This window comes from Haemaphysalis longicornis, unplaced genomic scaffold (assembly GCF_048455015.1).
Source record: "Haemaphysalis longicornis isolate Haplotype H1 unplaced genomic scaffold, Haemaphysalis longicornis Haplotype H1 scaffold_4, whole genome shotgun sequence".
NCBI classification, from domain to species: domain Eukaryota; kingdom Metazoa; phylum Arthropoda; class Arachnida; order Ixodida; family Ixodidae; genus Haemaphysalis; species Haemaphysalis longicornis.
The window spans coordinates 56,582,453-56,610,247 of record NW_027526361.1 but is presented as its reverse complement, the minus strand read 5'-3'; the positions used below and the strand labels follow the sequence as shown (position 1 = coordinate 56,610,247).

Sequence of the window (27,795 nt, the reverse complement as noted above, 5' to 3'; positions counted from 1 at the left end):
CACCCCTCGGCTCCGCTAAGCTTTATTGTTTTCGCGCTCTAGAACCTCTTTCCGTTCACAGCTCCGATATCTCAAACCGAGTTTAATTCGCGAAAAACTCTACAATACATACAGCGCGAAATTTTCCCCACTAAGCGCGGTTTGTGTGTCGTGATGCCGGGAAATGACGCCCCCTGAAAACGCCGCGTTCCCGCTGGAATCGCGCGTTCACGCGCCATTTAAAGCGCCATTTTCGGACGCTTGGGGTAGATAGCGCCTCGCGCGTGCGCACGCACTTAGCGATACACTTTGGCGACACTGTTGTAGAATTGCTGCTGGTTCAAACTGTTGGCGTTTGTCGCCGGAGGCGCGAACATGGCTGGCCTCAATTTTCGGCTTTGAAGTGAACTAGTTGCGAGCCGGTGTCGTAACCAAGCGTTTCCTGGGGAATCGTTTTAGAGTGCTGAACTGGAGAGCAATTTTCCCGTAATCACGCTCGACACGGCATGGCGATCGCGAATAACGCTTGTATAAAGTTAATTAACGTAACCTTAGTTACTATTAGGTGACGTAGACGCGACGGCATCTGGGTGAATTTGGCTAAATCCGTATCCAGGCTAGCCTGAAGTTGGGAGCTCAAACTGTGGGCGTGGGAGGATTCCGGAATTGGGATTTTCAACGACCCTGAATGGAATGGCAATAGAATCGCGGCAGCTGGGCGTCCAGGAGGAAGGGTATTCAAGTATTGCTTCTGGTTCCGCTATAATTGAATCAAAAGAGGAGTAGGAGGAGGAAAAACTTTATTATGAGCCTGGTGATGTGTGAGTGGTCCTTCAGTCCAGAAAATCATGGAATAAAACGCACAGGTTAACTTCTCTTCTCAGCATTGGCGTTCACTGCGTTCAGGTGTTCAAGGTGGCTCCGAGCGCCGGTGCTACTCGCCTCACTTCAAGATGACGATTCGGAGCGTTCCGTGGTGCGGAGCCCTTACACTCACGATTGCGTTACTCGAAAATCGCCACCCCTAATGTCAACGCTGGTAGGATTTCCCCTACGGATATCGCGTCCGGCTAACCCGGTTCTGCAGTTACAAAGAAAGAAGCATGTGAACGGAGCTTATTTGGTCGTGATTTTAAGCCTATCTCTACAAGGTTTATTGGTAATGGGTAGTTCCACGGGCTTTCGAGCAGTTGCTGCTCGAAGAAGTTGATATCAAGTAATCGAGCCTGCTTATACTCACACTCCTCTATTTTCGATCAATCCCAGATATCGCGGGTTTTCAGAAGAATTTGTGCAGCTCTAGGCTCAGCAGTCGTGCTTTGTGCTGCCACGCAAGGGCTTGAATAAGGGCTGGACATACCACTCGCGCTAACTGAACTAGCGTCCATGTATATGCTGCGCCTGTAGCACTAGGCCGACCAGACTAGACCCGCCATGTCCTGCTCGTCTAGACTCCCCCTTATCGAGCATAGAATATCGGACAAATTAGCCAGTGCCTCCCTTCAAGGCTCCAAACCCACGCAGTGAGGAGAAGCGATAACATGTGGCGACGTCTCATACCCACGCGCACAAACAGTGAACGCTCTGGAAGGCGACGCCTCGAAACGCTATCACTTCCGACATAAAGTAGCACATTCCGCGTTACGAAACAAACAAACAAAAAAGAAGCATAGCACTTCTAGAGATCAAGAGGGCGCTGAAAGCAAGGTTCCGCAATCGCTTTACTCGACTGCCGCGTGACGTGCGAAGTGCAGCGAACACGCACGATGACGTGACTACGTCGCGGCGAGAGGAAAAAAAGGGAGGAGCCAATGAGTAGCCGTCGCGTGCAACGCAATCTCCCGTTCGCCGACGCGTTGATCGAGTCGACATCGCACAGCAGCGGTGCTGAGTACTCGTGGCGTGCACTGATCGTCCGCTCCTCGAAATGAATGAGCAAACAGGTAAAAAAAGGCTAACGAACAGGCAAGCCGTGATGCGGGTGTATCTCGAGCGGAATAATTGGGAACCTCCGGGATGTGTTGGCTTGACGGCGAGAGTGGCTGACGCACGAAGCCTGTGCAAGCGGCGGGCGCTTTCCCAATTCTTTTTTGTTTCTTCTTCTTCTTCGCAGCCATGCTGAGAGGAATGTCTTTCTCTTACCTCAGCCTTCTCCGGGCCTTGTGGCGAACGTCGCGTGAAGTGGAGGCAATGACGGTGCAGTGAGTTGAGGAATGGTGTTTCGCAGGCCTAAAAGTTGCCAGAGGTGAAAGTCAGTTTCGCAATTTTACGCGCAATGCGAAAAGTTCGCTGGCGTCTGAAAGGTTGCTTACGCATTCCTGCAGTCACCTCACGTTAGTTCTTTTTTTCTTATTTCGCTCTTAGGATTATTTTCTCTGTTTCAACTTTCCATTCTAACGCCGCCGACGTTGAGCAATTTCAGATTTACGCATTTTTTTTTTTTCTATCGCAGAAGCCGTGTCTGGCACGTATCCTTTGCGGCTGCTTGAGCTTGCCGACGGTGATAATTCTCCTTATCGAATATCAGTAACTTGAATAATTTCTGAATTGTTCTATTTTTTAGCGAATTGTTTAAACTTTGTAATAGCAAACTTACTGCTGGTTCATTTATGTCGAATTTTGTCGCTATCAAAGTAAACACGAGAAGAAAAAAAACACTAGAACAACAAATTTTGAACGCTAACTAACGCTTTCGCACGTTTATTCTTCTGAATTCTTGGTTATGTGGGATCTTTTCACCCAACGATAAAGCTTAGGAAACAAGAAACCCTGTACGTTCGCACGCGCCTCCCATGGGCCTTCTTGTGTACACAGCCAAATACTTCATACCTGTACAAGAAATGCTAGCAGCCCACTTACAGCTGACATCCGGTGCGCAGAAACTAGACACACATATCTGCTCTTTTCTGTGTAATACATGACCTAAAATAGGGCCAAGTACAAACAGAGATTTTTCTCGGGCAACTGACCCGCGCAGAGAATGCTTTAAACATCACACATTCCTGCGAGGAGAGTTCAACGAAAAATGCATCGAATGTGATTACGCAATCCTTGCTTACATTTGTGTAAAGGCTAAGGGAAAGTGGGGAAAAAGCTACGACAGTTGGCCTCTTCGGCCCGCAGACGAGAACGTATTAGCAGCAGCTAAATCCGACAGTCACTGGGTGTGTCCGTACGCCTTCTGGCCTTTCTAGAGTGCGAATTGTCGCAACAATAGGGGATATCACCACAGCTAATATTAAAGCACCTGCGCCGTTCTTTACCATCGGTGACAACTCTGTATCCGCAATTAGAGGAACCCAACCGCATTCTCAGAGACCAGCGCGAGGCCATTAGTTCAACGCGATGGGCACAGTGGCCATGCAGGAAGGCTGACTTCCAGATGCGACAACGTAAAGTAAATCTTTAACTTGCATGCATAACCGCATCATATCGGCATTACAAAATTACAGTGGAATCTCGTTAAACCGTACCCTCATAAGCCGTAGTTTCTTTTTATACGTAGTTAAGCCTAATCCCCAACTCGATTTCGCTTAAACCTAATGCATTCGGATAAACCCTAGTGCCGGTTAGTATGTAGTTTCTTCGCGTCCCCGTCAAGTACGGTGTAACGAGGTTTCACTGTACTCGAATATACAATAACAAAGAGCGTAGCACCACCATCCCTTTAAGCGCACAATTAAGGAAGAAAATGGGAGGATGAGAGAGAACAGGCCCAGGCAAGCTCCCTGGTAGCAGATTGTAATCGCGGAAACGCGCATGTACTGTCGGAGCAAGCCGTTATCGCTAATGGCTAGCGGACCACGCTTGTTACCTAGGGCTGGTAACAGGGGCGGAAGCACTAATGAAGCTCGATCGGTCCTTCCGAAAGTCAAGAAATAAACCAAGAAAACTACATGAAAATAGCTGAGGAGGCTTGTGTTCGGCGAAAGAAAAGAACACACGAAAAAGAAACTGGCCGAAAATGTGACATTAGCGATTCAGGGCACGGCGTCACGTAGGGGCGACCGACAGTTGTCGTTTTAATCACGAGTGCGGCAAGAACTGCGATGATCTATGTACATGGAGCTCGATAGCTGTGTGCCATGGTATGCAGTTTGAAGTAAAGGCGGTGAGGTTCGGAAGAGAGGAATGGGGAATCCTTAACGGTCAGGTGGTCCGTATAATACGAGACAAGAGTATAATACGAGACAAAAGCGTTCAATTTGAAATTGGAGCGCACTTCGCGGAGTTGCACTTGGGAACGCGTTTACGGGTTCCAGAAATGCAGCTAGAAAGCTGCGACGAGAAAGAAACCGGTGGCAAAAGCAAAAGCGCAACGACGGAGTGAAGAAAAAAAAATGAAATATCGGGCAGCAAATATTAGCCCAAGTTCGGTATTCACACGTGCCTCTTGAATGGCGGAGGCGCGCGCCCTGGCAGGGCTGAGTGAGCCTCGGCGTTTCGTCTTCTGGCGCTGCTTCGCTTCGGCTGCGCGCTCCCGTATTTCCCCCCGTCTTTCTCGGGCCGAATTTCGAGACATTCGCAAATCAGGGCCGTTCAAACGGCGACGAGCCGGAGGAAGAAATAAATACCGAATGAAAGCGAGCGAGGAGACCGGGGTGGTGACGAGTTTCTTTTCGACTGAACAACTCCGGCTGAGCAGCCAGCCAAGTTCAGGAAAGAAAAGGTAAATCTAAAGAGGAAAAAAAAAAGGGGGTGGCGAATGAGATAAAGGAAGACAGGCACTGATGAAGAATGCAAAGCGCGTTCGTTCTAGACGGCTTCAGCTGCTGCGCCGTAGACGCTGAAACCCCAGCCTCACTCTTAGCGCTGCATCGTCGCCGGGCTGGTTTGCTCGGCAGCGCGAGCGCGCTTCCATCCAGCCCGAAATCACGCTTCGTAGACTTGGTAATGGCATTCTTTTCAGGCGTAATAAGCGTGGGCCACCGAGACGCCTGACGAGACAGAAATAAAGGAAAGAGACGAGCGTGAAGAAAGATCCGGAGAGAGGAGGCGACGGCGAAGAAGACGACGACGACGGGGACTTTAACGGCGCAGATCTCGCGCCTGGGCGGCTGAGGCCCCGCCGTTTCTTTTGCTCCTGCCGGCTCTCCACGGGCTCCAGCAGCAGCCCCGATGTCTCCTTCCCTCCTGAGGAAGCGGGGAGGGCGAGGAAGGAGCTGCTCTTCGCTCTCGTACGCGCGTGTGCTTGCGCGACCACGCCCTGGGCAATGAGTTCTCCTTTGTGCGAAGCCGATCTCGCTTACACTGCTCCCCCTTCGCCATTCGCGGCCGCTTCGCTTTCCAGCCTCCGCCGTACCTCGCATCCTCACCCTTTTTTTTCTCTCTCCCTTCTTTTCGCTGCGTCTCCGGATCACTTCCGCCAGACTCCACACCGCGCGGCGTAGCGGCACTGTTGCCGCAACTTAGCCTCCCCTTTTATTACAACCCCTGCCCTCCATCCCTACCCACGCGTTGTGATGTTTGTTTTACTGTAACCGGAGACGTCACGCGTTTTATATTTTTATTACCGTGGGGAGGGGTTTCGCTGTCGAGATCGAGAGTGAGACGAGAAATGAAATATCTTCCTCATGGGATGACTGCCTGGAAAGCGAACCCTTCGTGTATAAATGCACGTTTAAACACAACACTCACTCGCTCGCTTGCTATCCGACGTTCCAATCCTATCCTACGTGGGGTGCAATATATATGCTTGTTCTACATGTTTTTGTTTGGCTTTTCGCCTCTGCAATATTGGCTCCCAGCGTTCTGAATTCCCTGGAACGCCACGCCAGTGATGCTGCAGTTAAGCTTGCACGCCAATGAAGCCTGCCGTGTTGTTTCGGCAGTACGAGAAATCACACAAGCCTCTGGAAATACAAGCTGGCTCGCGCATGGAGTTCTCTTGTTGCAAACATGCCAAACTAGCAGTTCATACCGACTGTTGAACCCATCCCGAGCAATGATGGGCTGGGTCTTGCTTTACGTTATTTTAATCGCGTTTTTCCTGCGATATTTGACGGATAAAGGCACGGCAGCTTCACGTTACATTTCCGCTCGAGGAACACAAGACGTATTTTTGCCTAGACCGCAGTTTACTTAAAGCGAAAATTGTTCGTATTACCCGGTAACGTGCCTAAGCAGTATGATGGCGATTGAACTTGACTTGTGCCAGCATGCCTTGATACAGAATGGAAACTCTCAACTATTTAGAAAAATTATTTTAGTTGGTCACATCAGTTTCCTCAGCAACAGGGGTATGATAGCGGCTTAGTCTCTAAATGCGGCAGCATTCGACGTTTCTGTTTCGGAAATGTCAGTGTCGTGCGCCTAGACGTGTGAAACAACAGAAACCCGCAAATCGAAATCCATATACCACCAATGGGGAGCATGCCAGAACATTTGTGGCAAAAAACGGAAAAAAGAATAGATCTATAATCAAGGTACAGCAAAAGTGCGATGCTAGGCATAGAAGTTCGGATGTGGGTAAAGTGATCATTTGGATGTGAGAATGGTGGCGCGAATAAGCACACAGCTTTGTTACATTAAATGCGCAGTCCTCCGCCCCCTCCCCTATTTCTTGTATGGTCGCGTTCCATCAAACCTTTAAAACTAATACGCACTCTGCTTCTCAGGGTCCCACCTGTGAATAAAGCCCGTTTGCCGATATCTAAAGTGTGCAAATGCTCGGCGCTCCAAGGAATCCATCGTGCTAGCGAACATTACGAAAATACGATACACATACTAGAGTGCCTAGTGTGTTTTGTCTCTTTTAGTATTAACTCTATGGCTCAGTCCTATCTAGCACAATGAATTCCTTAGTTAGCAGCCGCATTCCCAAACTGTCCACTTTAGTTGCTGAGCGCACCAGCTTGCTTAGTAAATAAAATGCCACCAGGCTGTCGCAAATTCATACCGCTACAACTTGAACTTCCCACGTGTTTTGTTATGAAAACAGTCATGGAAATGGAAGTTATGCCTTTTCTTAGCGTACTTAAGTACTTTGGGGGTCATCAGAAAAAGGAAAAGGACCCTCCAAGGCACACTAACTCATGTATTAACGATATTTGCCATTGGATTCAAAGGTAAAGCTATGCCGCGACTATGCCATAACTATGCCACAATATGTCATAACCCGGTTTGGTCACTTTGGGACATCATTACTGCACGCCGCGTAAGGGATAACCCCGTAACTGGAAACTTTCGGTGACGAAGTTCTCGCGGCGGGAGCTGAAATCGACGCGTCGCCGAAGTTTTGTCGACATCAACCCCAATGCAACGGCGAACGCCGCGATGAACGCCACTGGGGTATTGCCCTGTACCGTAGTCGGAGACCATACGGCTATATGTTTTTGGAGGCGTTGTTACTTGTCACTGTATTTTATTAAGGCCTATAAAAATACTGTTGAGCCAGTAGCGAGGCATATTCAATAAAGAGCACTTAAACATACTCTGTCTTTAAACGGACTGCAAAGATAAATTACAGCTTGGGGTGATTCAAAATATTGCCGTGTTTCAATAACGATTATGCGAATTTTAAAGCAAACCTCAAATGATTATTCCAGACTAAAGAAAAAACAGATGAAGCAGTGGCACCTCTCCAGCCACTTTCTCGCCGTGTCCGTATGACGCCATAGGGACGCGTTGGGGCTATTGGCGGGCGTTCAACAGAACTACAACAGCACTACCACAGCACGGCCATGTTTCTTGGCGGTGACTTTTGCGGGGTAGATGACGGTGCACGAGTCCGGTGCATTATGGTGCGTGAACCCCTTTCTTTTAGCCTGCCCTTTTGAAAAGCTTAGAAACTTTGAAACTACAATTACAACTTACGACTATAAATCGAAACTGAACGTAACTGATTGCACAGCGTTTTCGTGGCAACACGAAAGAAAATAAACGGAAAGCACCATTTAAATAAAAGGCTCGAACAAACTCGAAATTTGTTCGGAAACTCAACGCGCTCAGGTTTTTAACTCGGGTGACGTGCCACTGTATACGACCCCATTCGGTGCGCGAAATAGTCAGCAACACCAAAGTAAGCGGGATAAGTAAACGCGCCCGACTATAGGAAGGGAATGCTTCGCTTGAGGCGTCCCAGGCGCTTCACCTGGATGCGAGGTTACGCTTCAAAGAGTAAGTACGTAAGAAAGGCCGCTCGAAGTGCGAGTTAGCGGCACAAAGAGAGTTGGGTGAACCTTAAGGGGCACTCATCTGGAAAGACCGATATCTGTTCGTTTCACGGCCCATTTACCGCTGGCGCCGTCGTCAGAGGAGACGCGTGCTCTGCTCGAGTTCCTCTTCTCTTCCCGCGCTTCTATTTCTCCCTCTTCCCTGCTCCGCCGACTTGGAGTGCGTCACGCGCTGGGGAGAGAAAGCCGGGGAAGAGACGGCGGCTCCTGCATCTTCGGGAATGCACGGCAGCGCGGCGCCCCCTTTTCGGGACTTGCGCAGGCCGGGGCTCCCGGAAAGGGACTAAGGATCCGCCGAAGGGAGGAAAAGGGGAACGGCCGCTAGATGGGAGCATCGTGGCGCAGACTCCCGAGGTCTTCGCATCCTTCCGCGCTCTGGCCTAAACTCGTCGGCATCCGCGCGCACCCCCAATTACAGGAAACCTCGGAACCCTGATTGCCTTCTCCGAGGGGTCCTGATCCAATTAGCGAGTCCCCAGCGGCCGCAGCGGCGCCATCTTGAATAACCTCGACCTGCCTCTTCCATCCCCTTCCTCTCGCGCATCCAAGTTGGTGCCGGTATCCGGCGGGAAGGCGAGCAAAGTGCGCTGGCTCTCCGAAAGGCAGAGCTGCCCCGCGCAGCCGGAGTTGGGGGCAAGAAACGGCGCGACGCTCAGCGAGGGAGGAGGTGCGCTTCGCATTCGGAACGAGTTGAAGCCAGCAGTGACCCAGAGCACCAGTGGCGGGCGCTGTCCCGGCGGAACTCTAGTTCGGACTTAACGCCAATTGCACTTGAAAGAACCGGCACGTGTTTAGGCGGATTGTTTGGAAAGGGCCTCTGGCTCGTTGGACACAGGCCAGTGCACGGCAATTCATGGCGCTGTACTGGGCCCTTTCTCTAAACTCGATAGCGCCCGAGTCACGCGCGGTCAACCGTCTGGGGACATGCTAATTAGTACGGAGACGCATGGAGTGCAATCTAAGAGATAAAAAAAGGCTGCCCCTTTTTTGGGAGACATACATTTCATTTAACGCAATCGTCTCTCAAAAGTAAACAATAATATCTGCTAAAAACGCAAGCGCTGACGCTTGCGTTTTTAGCAGCTTTTTTTTTTTGTGAACCTTTTTTTCTAAACCTTTGACTTCGTGTTTTGTGAACATAGACATGCTCTTACAAGGAAGTGTCGATTAAGAGTAAAAAAAACGAGAGGTTTGAACAGTAAACAAGATTAATGGAGCACATTTAAGATTTTACCACTGCTCCATTTCATATCACAATCCTAATGATTACTATGCACAGATGATGAGCCATTTCCTTAAGAACGAATACAAAGAAGCGTATTAGGGTCGTCCTAAAACACCTCCCTAGAAATACTGAAACCCCCCATCTTCAGCCGTGCTATACTTGACTATCTGACGAAACCGTGATTGCAGCCTGACCAGTTACATCGATATTGGGCTAAGCTTGAGTTGCGCAGTACGCGAAATCGGGCCGCCCGCTGGCACCAACATAATTTGCAAGGAGCCACGATCGATGCTACACGCCCGCGAAAAGATCCCTCGCCGTCGCTCCCCCGGCGTCGAAGAGGCGGCCGCAAACTCGCCTCAATGTAGCAGACACAACTCGGCTCGATGCCACGCGTTCTCGCGCGCTTCGCGCAAAGATACGAAGCAGGCGCACTGAGTGAGAATTATAAGCGGTAACGACGACTTTAAGGCAGTGAAGACACAGTGGGGAGGGGTTGCATCTGTCTACGCGTTATCCCATTTCCGTCGCGGCTCTTAGCGAAGCCAACGAGTTTATGCTTGAAATAGGGCGGTGAATACAACGTTTCCAGGGTTTCAGCCAAGCGGTTCCGACAAAACGGTTCATGCAAACCAAACCCGGGATTTTCGAAAAGGGGAAGAAGCCACTCGCGGGAAGTGAACCGCAGACGCTCGAGTGAACAAAATAATAATAAAAAAGCGGCGTGCGCTCGCATGCGGCGGCGAAGAAGCCCCAGAGATAGCGGGCCACTCACGAGAAGCGACTTGCTTCTAAGATTTATTAGTTCGCCGTCGGCATCCCGAAAGAAATTTGCATGAGGAATTCGATTTCGTTTCAGGAGAAATTGCCCCCCCCCCCCCCCCCCCCCCCCTCAACCCATATTCCCTCGATACCCCCTATCTTTCGCGGTCGCTCCTTCCCTGCCTCTTCCGCCTTCGTCCCGCTTTTGATGCCTTCTCTCTACTCCTCGCTCAACTCTCAGGACGAGTAACCGCGTTCCACCAGCTGCGCTTGAAAACATTTCTGGAGTTGAGAAGGCAGAGAGCGGTTTCAACAGCGGCCTGCGCGTGTTTGGAGAGGCTCGTTTTCGCCACAGTGGTTCACGGCGTCAGTCTGCGGTAAACAACGGCAAGGAGACATTATCCGATGCAAAACAAAGAGAAAAGTGTAAACGATAACTGGCGCGAGCACTAAACAAACCCCTTCCTTCCCGGCGACTCAAATGATAGGAACACAACAAACAGTAATTAAATCTAACACGGTCTAAGGAACCGACAAATAACGAAAAAGCCAATACATGAGTCTCAGATGATCAGGTGAAGACTTTTTTAAGCACTGAAACAGACGCAACATCGATACTTTCGATACCTCAGGGCTTTTTTGGGGGGCTGGGGGCGGGAGGGGGGGAGGTGTCTCGAGTATTAGTGGTGCATTAACCCCCACAGGGGTGGGCAACTCATTACAGAATGTTACCCGAATACTCTCGGGTGCAGAAATGTCGATAGGTGAAGCAAAAAGAAAGTTAGTCCTTTTAAATACAGTGCAGTCAGGCCTGGCGGACGTTTAGCGTACCACAAAGACCAGTTCTGACTCCATCACTATTCATAACTTATATTAGCGATGCTACTTTTGAAGTCGATTCTCAAATCAGACTTTCCTGCTGGCTGTTGTGTACTGTACAGAAAAATTGAATTTCATGAGGATGCGCGCACCCTGCAATATGATTCCGTCAATAGAAAAGCGGTGGTTAAAATGGATTCTTTATTTAAGTGTGTAAAATTTTTTGTATGAGAGGTTTACAAGAAAAAAATACGAAATAAAATCTTTTGTGATACGATAATGGTGCGTTATTTGGAGAAACAGAAAACAAATATAGAAATGCTGAAGAGCTGTTTACACCTAGTCTTTATTGGCAGTGACAGTTTCGTTGCGCGGCAGCTGGTAGCAAGGCACTGAGAGTTCTTCATTGGAATGCTATACTGCGTTAGAAATAATCAAATGGCTTGCTGTATACGTTAAGATCAATCGTGGTATACGCATATCTGCCAGCAATTTGTGATACAAAAAATCAAAGAAAACAAAATGCAGCTCCGCGGTTTCTATCAGGTAAATTAAATGTGAAATTCACTGCGAAAGGATCCAAAAGACACCTAATACAGTACTCATTCAAAGTTTGCAAAAGCAAAAGCGCGTTTAAATTCTTTTCCTGCAACTTATAATTTGTCGAATGGACAAAGATATTTTCTAACTCCATATTATGGATCCCACGCAATTAGGATGAGAGAATACTTCCGTAAAAATGATCGTTTCCGATCATCGTTTTCCCGCAAACTACTTGCTATGGGAGGGAGTTATATTGTGACGTGCCTTGCGTACGTCGAATGATTTATTCTTTTTAAAAAATTAGCATACCCTGGTTGGTGTGTGCATAACATATAAATGGCAACCAATCGTTTTTTTTCTTGTGTGTGTGGTGTTTTGTGTTGTATATCTGCAATATATGGAAATATACGGATGTGCTGCATAATTCCGATATCACGCCATGCCCGGGCGCGCTGAATGAAGTTTCACTAATTTTTTTGGTTTGCGTGCCTCTCCCGGCCCCTCAATATCGGCCGTGGCATGTGGAACTTGTAATTAATAAATAAATAAATAAATAAATAAATAAATAAATAAATAAATAAATAAATAAATAAATAAATAAATAAATAAATAAATAAATAAATAAATAAATAAATAAATAAATAAATAAATAAATAAATAAATAAATAAATAAATAAATAAATAAATAAATAAATAAATAAATAAATAAATAAATAAATAAATAAATAAATAAATAAATAAATAAATAAATAAATAAATAAATAAATAAATAAATAAATAAATAAATAAATAAATAAATAAATAAATAAATAAATAAATAAATAAATAAATAAATAAATAAATAAATAAATAAATAAATAAATAAATAAATAAATAAATAAATAAATAAATAAATAAATAAATAAATAAATAAATAAATAAATAAATAAATAAATAAATAAATAAATAAATAAATAAATAAATAAATAAATAAATAAATAAATAAATAAATAAATAAATAAATAAATAAATAAATAAATAAATAAATAAATAAATAAATAAATAAATAAATAAATAAATAAATAAATAAATAAATAAATAAATAAATAAATAAATAAATAAATAAATAAATAAATAAATAAATAAATAAATAAATAAATAAATAAATAAATAAATAAATAAATAAATAAATAAATAAATAAATAAATAAATAAATAAATAAATAAATAAATAAATAAATAAATAAATAAATAAATAAATAAATAAATAAATAAATAAATAAATAAATAAATAAATAAATAAATAAATAAATAAATAAATAAATAAATAAATAAATAAATAAATAAATAAATAAATAAATAAATAAATAAATAAATAAATAAATTCATAGGTGATCTATTGCACATTCGTAATAAATACATACGTCCTGTCCTTCCATCTTTTTGAACACCGTAACAAATTACCTTGCATAATAATAAAATAAGGCTTTCACGTTTTCATGTATGTAGTACATTGTACCCACCCCCTTATGTAATACCTCTTCAATGGGGTCTTTAAGAAAATAGAATGAAATGAAATGAAATGGATTCGTTTTTGGAGCTCTGTTGATTCCCCTCAATTTGTCTGTGCAGCATCTATGTGTTCTGCTGAGGCACTTTTTTATGCCCCTATGTCCAGCGCCCCTACAGGGCTACACTCACCCACATTTGACTATGGATGCGCACTCATGACTGAATGGCTCAATGCTCATGCGTGATCACGTAATTATGTCACTACCCCCTCATCGTCAGGCTCACAGATCTCTTTTTTTGCTGCGCCTGTATTAACTAAGTGAAACACTATGTAAAAACGAGTAAAGGTGGTTGTACTCATGAGTGAGCGTGCGCAATTGTGTATGGATACTTCTGCTTTTCCATGCCACTCATAGAGTAGTAGACCTGTGTCTCTGCTTACAAGCGGGTGAACAAAGGCTGGTGATATGAGGTATATTATCTAAACGTAAATGCGAGACCATTTATTGTTCTCGTCTAAATGTTTTCGTTAACCCCTCAGGTTCTCGAAAAATTGTTAGAGCGAAATCTCTACTACGCCATGTCTCGCAAGGCCATTCATCGTGTCGCAATGGTCTTAAGCCGCCGGAGCGCAAGTGTGGCAGGTGTGACGTCCCGGCAAGTGATCAGCTTGTGTGTGGAATCGCAGCTGCACTCTCTCGGAGCCTCGCTGCTGTGGTATTACGCGACTAGGCGAAGGTTTAACGGCTGCTTCGCCGGCGCTTGGTCTTCCAGTCTCACCGTGGATAGCGCACCGGCTAGACCGTCTGTGCCTGAACTTCCGCTTTCGCTAGTGATGACTAGGTTTACAAGTGATAAACCTGAGCCATGTTTTGTTCTGCGCTTCTTGTTTTGTAGCGTGAGCTACATTAGCTGAAGTTGAGCAGTTTCGCGTGGGTCCTGGAGAGCCGTGCTGCGTATGCGCGAGGAGCAGGGACGTCTCACGGCGCACAGCTATCGCGCCGGAGCCACCGCCGCCGCCACTGGACTGGACTGGACTGATTGGATCGGAATTGATTGGATTGGATTAGAAATCGTTTTAGCAGCAGTAAGCATGATAATCAGCTAATCCTAGACAACCAGGAAACCTAAGAATAACCAGCTGAATCTTTGCTCACGCTATGTATATCCTGGCATAGCCGATCTAAGTCACTGCTAATTTTTTTTTCTTCAGTATACTTGATGGTTTCATTTCTGATGCGGTAAAATTTGTCGTCTGTTCACGGCGGCAGGTGATTCATCACCTAAAATTGAACTAGCTGTTAAAATACTTAAAAAACAGTGGGTGTTTGCACCCGTCTGAGCACTGTGACTACACAATGAGGACGATTTATACGGCTTGTTGTTCAGCAAGAAACAATGCCATCTAATGTGATGACAAAGATGCGAAGGGGATTCTGACGACAAAAAAAGTTATTTGAAACTAATTACCTTTTATAAGTAGGTCAAGTTCGTCTTCACCATGAAGGATGATGTTCTCACCGATAGAAATATCACGAGTATGGACAAAATTTAGTGAAGATGACCATTGACAATTGAGTAAAGCTACCACTGATTTGCACAGATATGCATATGAAGGCGCAAGCGTCAAAATATTTGCTTGCAAACCCGAGAACGCTATCAGCTCTAAAAGTAACGTACTTGCAGCACGATCTGCTCTGTTATCTTATTTCAGAATAATCGCGAATGTTTATCCCATTTCCCATTTTGCAGCTTCTTTGAGTGAAGTTTGTTTTAAAAGTGGCGTCAGTGCTATTCTAACAAGGAAATCTCTCGAATGAACCAAACTTGCATTTTGACTTCATGGCCCCTTTAAATATTTTTGGAGAGCCTCTTCAACATTACTATCAAACTGAAAAAATCATGCGACGCACGCAAATGACCCAATTTATGGAAGCACCGAAGGTTATTATTATTCTTGATTTTGTTGAGAAGTTTTTGGTGACCAGGGAAACATTATTACGAAAAACAATCGTAAAAACCTCGGTTCTTCACAAGCGCACGAAGCTTGAAAGGCGGATGAATCACTGATTGATTGATTGATTGATTGATTGTAGGATTTAACGCGCCGACGCAACCCAGGCGATGAGGCGCGCCGTAGTGGAGGGCTCCGGATTAATTTTGACCACCTGGGGATCTTTAACGTGCGCCGAAATCTCGTACACACGGGCATTCTTGCTTTTCGCCTCCATCAGAAAAGCGACCGCCACGGCCGGGAAACGAACCCGCGACCTCGTGCTCAGTAGCGCAACGCCTTAGCGGCGGATGAATCGCTTTACGCCCATTTAGATCGTGCTTTGAGTTAAAGGGGCCCTGAAAGGCGTTTTGAGCACACTAAATGAACTAGCGCAATCGTTAGACTGGGTCGTCAAGGTCATCTGGGCCAAGTATTACTCTTTTACGCGCAGCGGAAAGCTCACACTTTTGTTGCAAAATTTGTCGCTTTTTTCTCACCCTTCCCTTCGTGTTTTTGGACGCCGCCATCTTCACCTGTCTACGTCATCGTTTCCCATATGTTCGTCATGAGCTAGACATCCTGCTACTGGGCGACTTTTTCACGCACTTCCGGCAAAGAGATGAGTCGTCTGCTCAGCGTCGGCTCGCAGGCTGATCTGCCAGCGTAGTGCCGGAGTGCTTGGACATTTTACGACAAACGAAACAATTGTAAACAAACGCTTAACAGTTTGTATTGAATGCAACACGGCCATAACACGACATGGATATTATCTTACCTGAGTACGTTCCTTAAAGAAAGCGTTGAAGCCCCGGGGCACTTCTTTCGTGCAATCGCCGAGAACACCCCGAGACGAATGCCCGGGTTGGACGCACACATTTTATTAGGCTTCAAAACAATCCGGAGATGCGTTTCGAACGAACAAAACGTCACAACATGCGTTGCAAGTCTGAACCGCGATTGAGAGACGATGGGGTGCCTCCTCCTGCCCGTCGTAAATTCGGCACTCACCTCGCGCGCGGTTTGCGGGGATGAACAGCAAGTCACTTAACTCTGGCGCACAAGCCGAGATGGCTTTTAGCCACGCACACTGCACATACCCCATGCGAGGTTGAGTCGTACGTCGCTCGAGAAAGATAATCCAGGCCATGGGAAGCACTATCCACCCGCAGAAGCACAACGTCGCATTTCATCGCGGAACAAAGGCACTCACAATACACAAACCATCGCCTCCTGTAATGCCAAACGCATCTCGCACTTCCCAATGGGAGTGGGTGGTACGCCTGCAGTGCCCACATGTCGCGAGGTGGGGCCCCGAGCTGAACCGGGATGACGGAACCGTAACGGACTTCTAGAGTGACTTGTGCCTTGTTGCCAAGGCAACCAATGTCAGAGATTGTCAAAGAAATGGCGCTCGCTCCAGCGCTAGAAAGCTCAGAGCCGCGGCGGAGCATGTTTTGCCAACGTTGCCGCTCTCCACCACGCGTCGCCCCAAGCTGAACTGGTCACATGATTGAAGCGGGTTGTGCACGGGTTCTGTATCGGTTTAAAATGGCTTTTTCACATGCCGCCGGCAGGCATTACCACCGCCACAAAATAAGACCCGGCACCAGCGGGGCCACATCTGATACGGCGCTTTTTGGATAAACAGTGCGCGGTGCATCAAAGAGAAGGAGCGCACGATCCTCCCCGTGCGGCTGCGAGTTCACCGCCGATAAAAAGTCACGTGCCGCCGTGCCGCCGATGGCAACTGTACCAACGTACATCGCAAAAGGGCAAGGCCAGACCGCCGCACACATGCGGCCAGATTTTTCGTTCGCTTTTCCAGCCTTGAGCGGAGTGCGGGATTCATGGTGTCAACAAAGCTTGCCCGTAGCAGACGGCAGTATGAGCAGCGCAGCAGCGGAACTACGTCACCGCTGAGGAGCGCAGCATCATGGGATGGAAAGCGGAGAGTACGTTGAAAAGAGGAGGAAACGCGGCGCGACGATAATACGCGGTTTTTGATTTACGATTTCTCAGCTAATACAAAATTCTTGCGGGAGATTGCTAATACATTGCTTTATTTGGTTACACGCACATGCATGCATCGGCGGAAGGTATTTCAGGACCCCTTTAAAGTCGGCAGAAGTGCCACAAAGTTAGATGGATGCCTAGAAGGCACAATTCATAGTGAGTTTTTTTTTTTTTCGGGCTAAGGTTAACGCTCGCAGGGGACTTAGCAATTGAGCTATCGTTGAGGAAAACGATGCAACCAACTATCGAGCACTGTTTTAGATCATGCCCTTCGACCACAACCTCCCATACCGAATATTCACCGGTATGCAGTACACTTCTGGCTCTTGCACCGAACGCTTTTCCTATAATAATATTTTACTCCTCCTCTTTCTTACTTACTTTTCAAGGTTGGTGTGATGGCGGGGTGAGTCACTGAACGCAGCTGCTGTATATACACCGTCTAAGGCTAAAATTCATTCGCCAAGTCCGGTTTCCTGAATACACTAACTGCCTTCGAATGTATGTTTTCAAAACAGCAGCTTTCAGTGCAGGGGCCGCAATTTGCGCACTGCGCTGGACGTCAGCAAGTCGATGAGACGCTCAAAGTGACATTTCTCGTCGCCCCTGCGTCGGTGGCGCCGTCTGACGGGAGGCGTGTTAAACATTTTCGGCGCCCTGTTTTGCACGAGGTCGTCGCTGGTTTAAAATTTGTGCGGGGTTCAAGTTTTTAGTTTCGGCGTGCCATAACGCTCAGGGTGACTAAAGAGGAATAGGAACTTTGAAGCATTACTTTAAGAACGACTGTCTTGTCACAGCGCATGCGTTTGGGATAAAAGTATTTCTGCGCATATGTACTAAGCGAATTTTTGGCGCTCGAATCAATATTTGGAGCTGTTCTTTCGTGCTTTTCGAGATATTAACGTTGTGGTAAGCTTGATTTTGACAACAATTCCGCGATGTTTTAACATCCTGTTTAAACATGATAAACATGTATGAAGTTTAGCACAATTAACGAACAGAAAAATATTGAACATATAGAAATATACTGAACCGCCGCCCTTCTTGACGTCGGTGCAGGTTTGTCACAATATCTACGATTTAAATACTGCAAAGCGCGCTTTGAATATGGATTCACACAAGGCGTTCATTTCGATCCCTGCGCATTATCCACAGGCAAACTGTTCGTCATACCTCAATAGTTTTATTCGTGGAGTACCTATGTAAATAACCGGCTGCGTACACAATGCGTGTGCAGGAAACAGAAGAGGCGCGGTAAAGTGACTCTCGTTTCTCCCCCTGAATATTCGTTTTGCAGGAATGCTAACGTCACAAACATTAGTAACCACACAGAATTTGGGTCACATGCCCTTAAAGGATGGTACAGGCAACTAGACTTAATGGAAAGGAGACGAACCTCATTTCGTGTGGTGACGTACCATGTAAAAGTAAGCAAGAAGCAAGAAATGCCAGCAGAGGGACGTGGACGCGCAGAAGAATTTCTTGGCAGTTGACTATGTATTGCAGACAGGTCGCACGTTGCATGCGTTTTTCTGGAATTGTAGTGGCTGGTGATCTCGCATTCAAGGTTGATGCGCCGCTACAGTTTGTGCGGAGCACTTGGAACTTTCCAGTCACAGCAATGAGTCTTCAACCCACGAAAGCGGTGTATTCAAACAATCCGCAAGCATCATGCTTTTACTACACTACTACTTTACTTGCAATTATTCTGTTTGTGCTCACACGTTTTTTTTCCGCAATGGTTCGCCCGCGTGCTTGGTTCTTTTATTTTTCTTCTTTATTATTATTATTTTTTTTTAGTTTTAACAGCTCCAGTCCCGGTAGCTTGTGCGCTGACGGGGGAGTCCTGCGAGTTGTCCCGTGCGCCCACGGCCACCAAGGCCTTTGACATCGAGAGAAATTTTAATCGCTTTACAGCATTCCCTGGGATGAAAGTTTTGTCTGTGAGTCACGGTGACAACGCGACAGCTGCCCACATTAATTTTGTAACCAATTTTGTAGCAGGCGAGTCGCTGCGCCGCAAACTTTCTTTTAAAACCAAGTAAAGTTGAAAGTCGTACGCGAGCGTGAAAGAGAAGTTCCAACTGACCCTTTCTTGACAAATCTCGCCGGGGGCGCGGATGGGACAACCACGGGTGCCGGAGTGCTTGTGGACAGGGCGGAACCCTTCTTGGTGGGAAGAGGCGGGGGAGGCAGCGGCTGCTGTGACTTGGAAGGCTGCACTTTGGCCTGGCTCGGTGTTTTCACCTGCGTGTCACACGCATGCCAGGCTCGAGCCAGAGTGTAGACCGAATTCATCTCGTAGAAAACATCATTAGAGCGCTTCCGAAAAACATGCCGATACGAGAGGTTAAGCACCCGCGAGTGGATGGTACCCGCTAGTTATAAGGAGTGCATGAGTCTGTCTTCACTGGCGACGCCCTTCCAGGAAGATTGCCGATTTGCTCCTCCCGAGTAAGGGTGCTTTTTAGTTGGGATCACGTTGATATAAATTAAACACTAACAGACTTCAAGAGTACCCCATCTCAGCCTCACAGGAACAAGCTAGCTATAAACATTTCGTAATGATTTTATTTGGTTAAAGACGAGAGCATACAGGCCACGTGCCAAGTTCGTACAGCCAATTTTTATGTGTTTTTAACGATAAGATTTATTTCTTGATTCTGCTTTTCTCTTGTGTTATGTTCCTCGCCGATTTCGTGACGTGGGCTAGCTGTGACGGCACGCTGGCAAGTCCTCATGGAGGTACTTACTGAATTGCGAACACGTTTAGCGTGTATAAAGCGTCGGTGAATAAACGAAATGTCCATATAACCAATAAGCAATCGATAACAATATTTTAAAGGACTAAGGGAGCACCAAACCACATTTCAACCCAGTACGGCGCCGCTGCGCCCCTTCGCGAGGCACACAGGTGCGAACGGCGCAAGGCGTTTCTTCTTAGGAATTTCATACGTAAATTAAGGTTGCAGCTTGGCAAAAAGCACATTGTGCTCTTTTAAAGTTAATAAAATACGGCTTTGCACCAGAATCTTTAATTTGGCCTTTTTTTTTAATTTCTCCATTGTTTAAAATCTTTTCTGCTGTATTGAGTGCAACTGCTCCAAAACTATGAGTGAAGGCTAAAATAAAAGCCGCCAAAATTTTAGGTTACCCGATAACAGCAAGTAACTAGGAGACATGGTGCACCGCCTTAATGTTACCTTGAAACCCTAAACTTCTCAATTCACTTTGATCAAGGTCACCACAAACTTTGATCAGCGGTTGACTGCTGATTCCTTCGTTTTCGGAAGCTCTTCTCGAGATGATCGAGACGTTACTTTGAGACACTGAACTGCTGAATTCCCTTTCATCGAGGTCACCTTAGCCTTTGTCGCGCTGTTGAAGGGTGATTCAGTTCGAGAAACGCCGCTGCTGCAGCTCTACCTGGGGCAGGTGTCCGGCCCTGGCGACGAGCCCCGAGCGTCCGGGTAGCGGCGCGCGGTCCCAGACGGCGAAGCATGCCGGGATGGCCGACGCCTGGCTGGGCGTGTTCACGGGCGTCGCGTCGTCCGTGCCCACGTCGGGACCGAGGCAGCCCGCGCTGCTGCTGCTCGAACTGCTCGAGCTGCTCGAGCTGCTGTCCTTGGACAGGGCCGCTGCGAAGGGCGGTTGCAGGCTGAGCGGGACATTGTAATTTTCAAGTGTTTACGTTCTGTGAAGCGCCTGGGCTTGAGGCACCGCGAATAGCGTCATCGACACAGCTTTTATACAATGATTGCTTTTATTTCTAACTGAACCACTTACAAATGCTTACAAATGATTACTGAAACGCTTACAAATGCAGCAGTTCTGAAGAAAAAGTGGCGGTGGTACAGGCCGAAGAGACACTTGGGCTATGAGGCACGCCGTAGGGGAGGGCTACTGGATAATTCAAACCAGATGACGTTATTTAACGAGGTGAAGCAATTAAAAAAAGCTGCCGTTGTTAGAAAACAAGTAGAACCATGTTTAAGGGCAACATTTTTAGGTACCCTGCTCTTGCCTTCATATGCGACCATGGGTAGTACAGGAGTCAACATTAAAATACTTTTTTTTTAATAAAAACTTGGCTCCAGCAGCTACCTGCAAATTTTCGCTCCCGTGACCGATCATTCCCAACGTGCGGGATACGAAGCGTTTCCTCGCAAAGCAGCTTCGTAGAGTTCCATATACCTTGGAACGCAGGTGACCGTTGGAGGGAGAGAACGCCTTTAATGAAAGCTGAAGAGGTCAACCCCACTAACGGCAGGGCTTCCTACTCCATATGGGGTGAATACAGTGAGGTGACAGCGGAAAATAGGGAGAAAAAGAAAAGGAAAAGATATCATGTCACCTTCGGCTTCATGTTGTGTAGCATAAGTATCACTAAAGTTTGAAGTTTTAACGCTTCTATTTCACCTTGAGCAACAAACTTTACCAATTTTTTACCATTTTAGCTGTAAATTGCAAGTAATGTTGTTACTGACTCCTTGTGGGAGCTGTGTTTACACGATTACCGCCGCCTGTCGAGTCTCTTTTGTTGCACAAGCACAACGCCGGGACACAACGCGCGACTCCGCATCATCATACGCCTCTTTCTTTTCGTGCACTAGCCCCTTCTCCTACAAAACGTATTGCCAAAAAATTCGCCTCAGGGCGAATTTATTGTGTTTCACACAGCAAAATGAATCCCTCTCCAACGCTTGAACTGTTAAAAGCTTCCTGTAAAGCGTGCTTTGAAGTTCAACGAGTGTTACTGTGGCAAAGCGCTCTTAAAAACATTTTGGGGCTGAGGGGACGAATTGCCGAGAAAGCAGGACGTTGTTGAGACATGTGACACCTGCTTTGGACCAAATCAACCGCAACAGCTTAATAAAAAAAGAAAAATGTCAAAAATAAAGATACAGGCTGGAGTGAGTGCACAATACTGCATGAGTTAATTTTTTTAAGCTAAGGAGCAGGCTCAGTAAAGCAGCAATTAAAGGACCCCTGCAATGCTTTCTTTACAGGAGCTTCTCTGACCATACGTCTGTTCTTGGTGTCGTTCGGATACAGGCGTAAAAAGAAATATCACGATTGGTGAAAACTGACATGAAAACTGACAGGTGCCCAGTGCTGGTAGCTTTAAGGCTAACTGCCCATGGTGATAATATCACTTTAAGCTGAGCTGTTGCAAAGTACACAGAAAATTTTCTTCAAAGTCAAAATTATACCACGGTTACGGTTCCCAGGTCCCCATAAATTTTCTTCGGGCCATTTGAATATTTTTATGAATGGGACCACGCGCCCTTTTATTCCGAATAGAAGCCGTTTAAAAATGGTCCAGCTTGATGCCCACATTAATGACGTCATCTTCACACTTTCTACACCTAGTCAATAATTTAAACGAACCAGCCGTGACAATCGCTTTTAACAACATGTTGCCCAACACTAAAAATTTTCAACCATTCCTTTGGGTCGGGGTCAGACGAGGAAACGTTGTCTGGGGTTTCCCCGAGGTGTATTTCTTGAGCTTATTAAGGCTTGTACTACTGCAAGGCATAGCATGATTGTTCCAGCCGGATTATGCTACACTCATAAGGTTTAAAAGCTCTCCAGCTTCCGTTTAAGGCCACTTCCTAAACAACTGTCTGAAAATACGCTGCGCTTGTTTTTTCCTTACGCCTTCATTTCAAGCAGCTGTGATCTGCTACTTTCCACCCATTTTTCGGATACCTCCGGATCCGGGCGTGATGCATGCGGCCTGCCGCCTCTCGTTTGGTTCTGGCGGCGATTCGGTGAACTGCCGGATGCCCGGGTCCGTGCTTCCTTCGGAGCCCGTCGTGTGACCGTCGTCCGGGGCGTCGTAGTGAAGCATGGCGGCGCCGCCACACGCCTGTAGCGAGGACCCCGGAGGGTGTCGCCTCGCGTACTCGTACGCTCGCAGCAGTTCATCTTGATTGGACGAGCCTGATGTCAGGCTGTGGCTGTTCGCGGCTGCGTCGTAAAAGGGGCCGAGGTGGCGGAAAAAGAAACAGTGGGTGGTGGTGGATGCTCAAACGTATGTTTGCGCTGCCTTTGCCTTAGACAGTGACACTATTGACAATCATTCAGCAATAATTAAAAGGCGAGCTCAAGGTCGTGAACTTGAGCCCACTGTTTCAAATTTAGTTTCATTGAGAGCAAGAAATAACATGGTTCATTTATAACAACCAAATGTACTACCGAGCTCACTATGACCTAAACCGCTCATTGGTATTCAGAAGATTACATATATCGTCAGAACAATGACTATGGGCATATATGTTAGTATAAGGCTTGATTCATTAGGACGTAAGTTGTGCTCCTAATGAGTACTTGGTCTTTAACCCCGGGTGGCAGGCAAAGGTTGTACAAAGCAGTGAATACTAATGAGTGGTGGAGGTCATAGTGAACGCGAGAGTACTTAACGCTATCGGTCCTTGCACCAGAACCCCGCGAATATTTTGCCTTCACGAATCAGAATCTTACGATTTGTACGCTCATGCTCATGTTATTTGCGTTAGCGTTTTATTTGTTGGTGATTACGCGTATTTTTGTAGACTGCATCTGGAAGCTCGTTCATTCCTTTGCTCGAGCAAGAATTTCTAAGCTAACCGGCATGCACTTGAATCTTTTTGTCCATCCTTTGTTCGGTATCAGCCTCGCTCTTTCCAACTCGCAATGTTTAGTGCTGTCGCGCATGCGCACAGTCGCTCTACAACCTACCCAATTATCAACGAATGTAGACAGTCGTTTTACCACTCAAAACATCCAATAATAATGGAGCTCAGAAAAAGGAAAATAAAAATTGTCATTAAGGTGCTCAGGAATTCTTTGCACGAGCAGCGCAGGTAGGGAAGTGCAGCAGAAAGTTGTAAGTGTGTTCTGCACTGGAAGCAAATACACTACTTCATTTAGCAGCAGACAAAAAAAAACAGCTCGAGTATGAAAACGTCGTTCGTATGTCGAGGCCAACTTCAATTTAGCAAGTGAACGTCAGAACTCCCTGCCATCTATAAGCAAGTCCCCACTAGGACGAGGTTTAACCAGGGGGAGTATCGATTGATTAGCAACTTAAGATAGGCATTTGTATCTTATTCACACCGGAAGAACAAAGCGGCATTACGTTTCCCTCCAGATTCGCTTGTTACATTCGTGAACCCAGACTTCAGAGACGTCGGCTAACTACTACCCCCTCTACTTTTGATCATAACCAAACGCGATTGAAATCAAAGCAAGGAAGAAACGACCCCATCAACTGGCGGCATCAAAATTCTGGATTCCTTTTGAAGCCTGAAGCCATTAAAGTATACCTAAAAGGAAGGGAGAGACCGCCCTTCGCAGACAGCAGCCCGGGACAGCCAGTATATTACCAACGTTGAAATACAGCTCTGTCAGAGGTTAGGGGCGGTTGAATCACAGCTGAAGAATACGTTTACCGTGACCGTTTCAACTAGAGTTAACTCTATACGCTCGTTAGACTTCGAGTACATTTTGTCAATGCCAGAAAACACGTCTCTCGTATGAACAATGTAGTATTCTTTTCTTCAGCTAAACATTAAACGGCACGCAAAGGCATATTAAATGAGACGATCAAAGGTTGTTAAAAGACAACGATTTTTCTGGTTGCGCTTTTTAACGTCATTGTTACAATAATAGCAGTTATTATGGCAAGTGCGCGAAGCTCACAGAAATTGAAAAGGCCGTAGTTCATGCCCCAATCTCTACTATCGGCATGCATTTGAAAAGTGTGCGCTGGGAATAATTTCTCCTACCCGGTATCTTCAAATTTCGTGCGTATTAATGAGGCAAAATCGAAATCAGACAACTTGTGATTACATGACAAGTTGTCATTAATCGTCTTCATAGCTTACACCCCTGCTTATAAAATATGCTTTGTTAGAGGACGTGCTAAATTTTCTTTCTGGGGACGCTTACCGTGGCTGTGGCTGTAAAACTCCTCCTTGCCGTTCTTGCTACATGTCGAAGGTGCGTCCAGACTCCCCTGTGGTGTAAAATTTAAATAATTATCCTGGAAGTATTGTAAAGAAGCTTTGCACGTAAATAAAGTCCTAAATAGAAGGAGTGTGTAGTTTTTTTTTCCTTTTTACCATTGCCCTTCAATTTGTTCGTGACAAGTAGCAATGCATTGTAGCTGCCGTTATTTCTGATTGTAACTAGTTGTGTATTGATGGAAAGGACTCTAACAATGTGAGCCCAATGGGTTTAAACACGTGTATAGAGGCTACTTTAAACCAATTGCTCCTCGTTAGTGTGAAGTGTAATGAGCTGGTACTGAGCCCACTACCAACCTTGGTTAAATACGGTGGCTCCCCATGGTGGATGGTGAACGTCTTGAACTCTTCCCCATCGTCGTCAATGTTGATGTCGTGGTCACCTTTTGTTGGCGACAGTTGAAACGTTGCGTAAGGCGTGATTTCCTCGTCAAAAACTGCGAGAAATTTTGAGAACGAGTGAAGGAAAAAAGTAAGTTATAAAACTCTTGCCAGGAAGCCTTGTTCTACCAGCGTAGACGGGCGATTTCATGACGTATAAATTTGCCGCCTGTTTGGTGATAATGTAGATTGACCCCACATGATATCACAGGAAAAACAAGAAAAGGGGTCTGTTTTTATAGCGATATACACATTACCAGCATTACTTTTGCTCATGAGGACTGTTGGAATGCTAAAGTGCAATAAAAGTGCCGAGGGCTCAAATTTAAGCTTATTTGATTTTTCTTCAAACTAGGAAGTACAGACAACTTAGAATAAAATACTCAGCTGATAATAAAAAAATATCGAGCTCTTCGAACGTCGTAGAAGCTAGAGTAAATCGCCATGATTTTTGTTACTGGGTAGGATGGCGGTAATGCTTTACGGCCAGACACATTTCGCTTAACAGGGGAAAGAAATTCTCCCTAGGTGAGGTGCACATCCATTTGTTCAGAAGACTAAGGATGAAAACATAAAGTGCCACAATTGTCGTAAGCTGAGTGGTTTCTACAAGTTACTCGGTGTAATTTGCGTGGCAAAAACATATTTACACATTTATTTTACGAAGTAACATCGCTTGTGCAATGTTTGCTATACTGACAGCTAGATATTTCTGAGGCAGAGTACTTAGGCAGCTTTAACTTTCAAGACAGTGGAAAACAACAGGATTTAAGATTTAGTCGAGTGCGCGCGGTGGCGCTAGGACCTCGGAAATGGGAAGCACATGCAGGTGTTCATCGCCTGGGGTTCATTGAGCGACGTTAGCACATCCCAGCTTGCTGAAAGGCAAGCTGGGATTGCGAGGCGGAGAGCCAGCTTACATTGCTTCTTGCTAGGAGACGTGTGAATTCTGGGCGTTTGCTGTTGTTGCTGTTGGGCTTGTTTGTTGAGCTGTTTGTTTTTCTGTTGATGCTGTCTGTGCTGTTGCTGCTGCTGCGAGAGCTGTTGCTGCGACCCAGCGTTGCTCGACGTCTTCGAGGTAGCCGTAGATTGGGACTTACGAACAGGAGATGACCTGCGCGCAACAAAATCGTCCCTGTTCAAACGCTAGTAATCGCAGTTGCTTGCTGTCATGACACGGGGATTTGTATCACGGCGGAAGTCATTGATTGATTGATTGATTGATTGATTGATTGATTGATTGATTGATTGATTGATTGATTGATTGATTGATTGATTGATTGATTGATTGATTGATTGATTGATTGATTGATTGATTGATTGATTGATTGATTGATTGATTGATTGAGTGGTTTTACGCGCCGACGCAACGCAGGTGATGAAACGAGCCGTAGTGGAGAGCTTCGGATTAATTTTGACCACCAGGGGCTATTTAACATGCACCGAAATCTCGTACACACGGGCGTTCTTGCTTTTCGCCTCCATCAGAAAAGCGGCCGCCGCGGCCGGGAATCAAACCCGCGTCCTCGTTCTCGGCAGCATAACCCCTTAGCCACTGAGCCACCACGGTGGGTAGCAGACAATACAGCGCCTGTGCTGTCTTATCTTTTCTCGTCTTCGCCATTAGAATTGTTTATGTATCCAGCTACATTTAACGTGTACTACAGAGAGGACGACAGGTAGGAACTACTTTTCTGCTTGTTTAGCAATGTGTAGCCAGATTATCTTTTATTTCGGTTCTCACACTGCTTGCAAGTCCTCTGCGGGGTTTTCAAAGTGCTTGTTGCAACAAAGAGCTGCAGTTATTTAGAAGATGGTCACAAAACATATCTTTGACAGCTCTGCTATTTAAAAGGAAGAGTCACTCGACAGATTGCATGAGTCACTGCGAACTTCAGCGCAAGAAACTCCCCATTTCGTTTTCCGCATCTTTGGCACGAGTCCAGGATTCCTGCCCAAGCGCCCCTAGTTCTCAAAGCTGCCACCACGTGCCGCAGCAGAATGGAATTTTGCCTACACGGGCTATTTTCCCTCATTCTTCTCGGGGCGGTCGCGGCGTTCGACCGGTTTGACTGTCAAGTGCGACGGCGCGGTCAACTCCTTCTCCTCAAGTTAATTGTTCGTCTGTGAGCGGGGAGTCACTTCAATAGAGTTCCCCCGCGACTATTGTGGGATGGCAAGAGGATGCCTCAGAATAGTTGAAGCTTGAGCCGGTTGGTGCAAAAGTTGGGACGAAGCGAAGACGAGACACACACAAGCGCTTTGTGCTTGTCTCGTCTTCGCTTCGTCCCGTTCATTGCGCTGCCCTCTACTCTTAAATCGGATATGCCCTCTGCGTTAGGATTTTGGCGGAGCTTGGAAATGTTGTCCGCTGCGAAGTAATTCACGACAACTACTA

General features: G+C 46.1%; 1 protein-coding gene across 1 annotated transcript in view; it reads right to left on the bottom strand.

Annotated features, from left to right (window-relative positions):
- LOC144178740 (cell adhesion molecule Dscam1-like) overlaps nucleotides 1-27,795 on the bottom strand; it is a 306,042-nt gene that overhangs the window by 105,697 nt on the left and 172,550 nt on the right. Inside the window, exons 36-41 of the mRNA XM_077706821.1 lie at nucleotides 26,318-26,511; nucleotides 25,314-25,453; nucleotides 24,940-25,006; nucleotides 22,717-22,977; nucleotides 20,428-20,639; nucleotides 19,091-19,248 (exon numbers count right to left, since the gene is read on the bottom strand). Of these exons, the coding sequence (XP_077562947.1) occupies nucleotides 19,091-19,248; nucleotides 20,428-20,639; nucleotides 22,717-22,977; nucleotides 24,940-25,006; nucleotides 25,314-25,453; nucleotides 26,318-26,511 (1,032 nt within the window). The remainder of the gene's footprint in view (nucleotides 1-19,090; nucleotides 19,249-20,427; nucleotides 20,640-22,716; nucleotides 22,978-24,939; nucleotides 25,007-25,313; nucleotides 25,454-26,317; nucleotides 26,512-27,795) is intronic.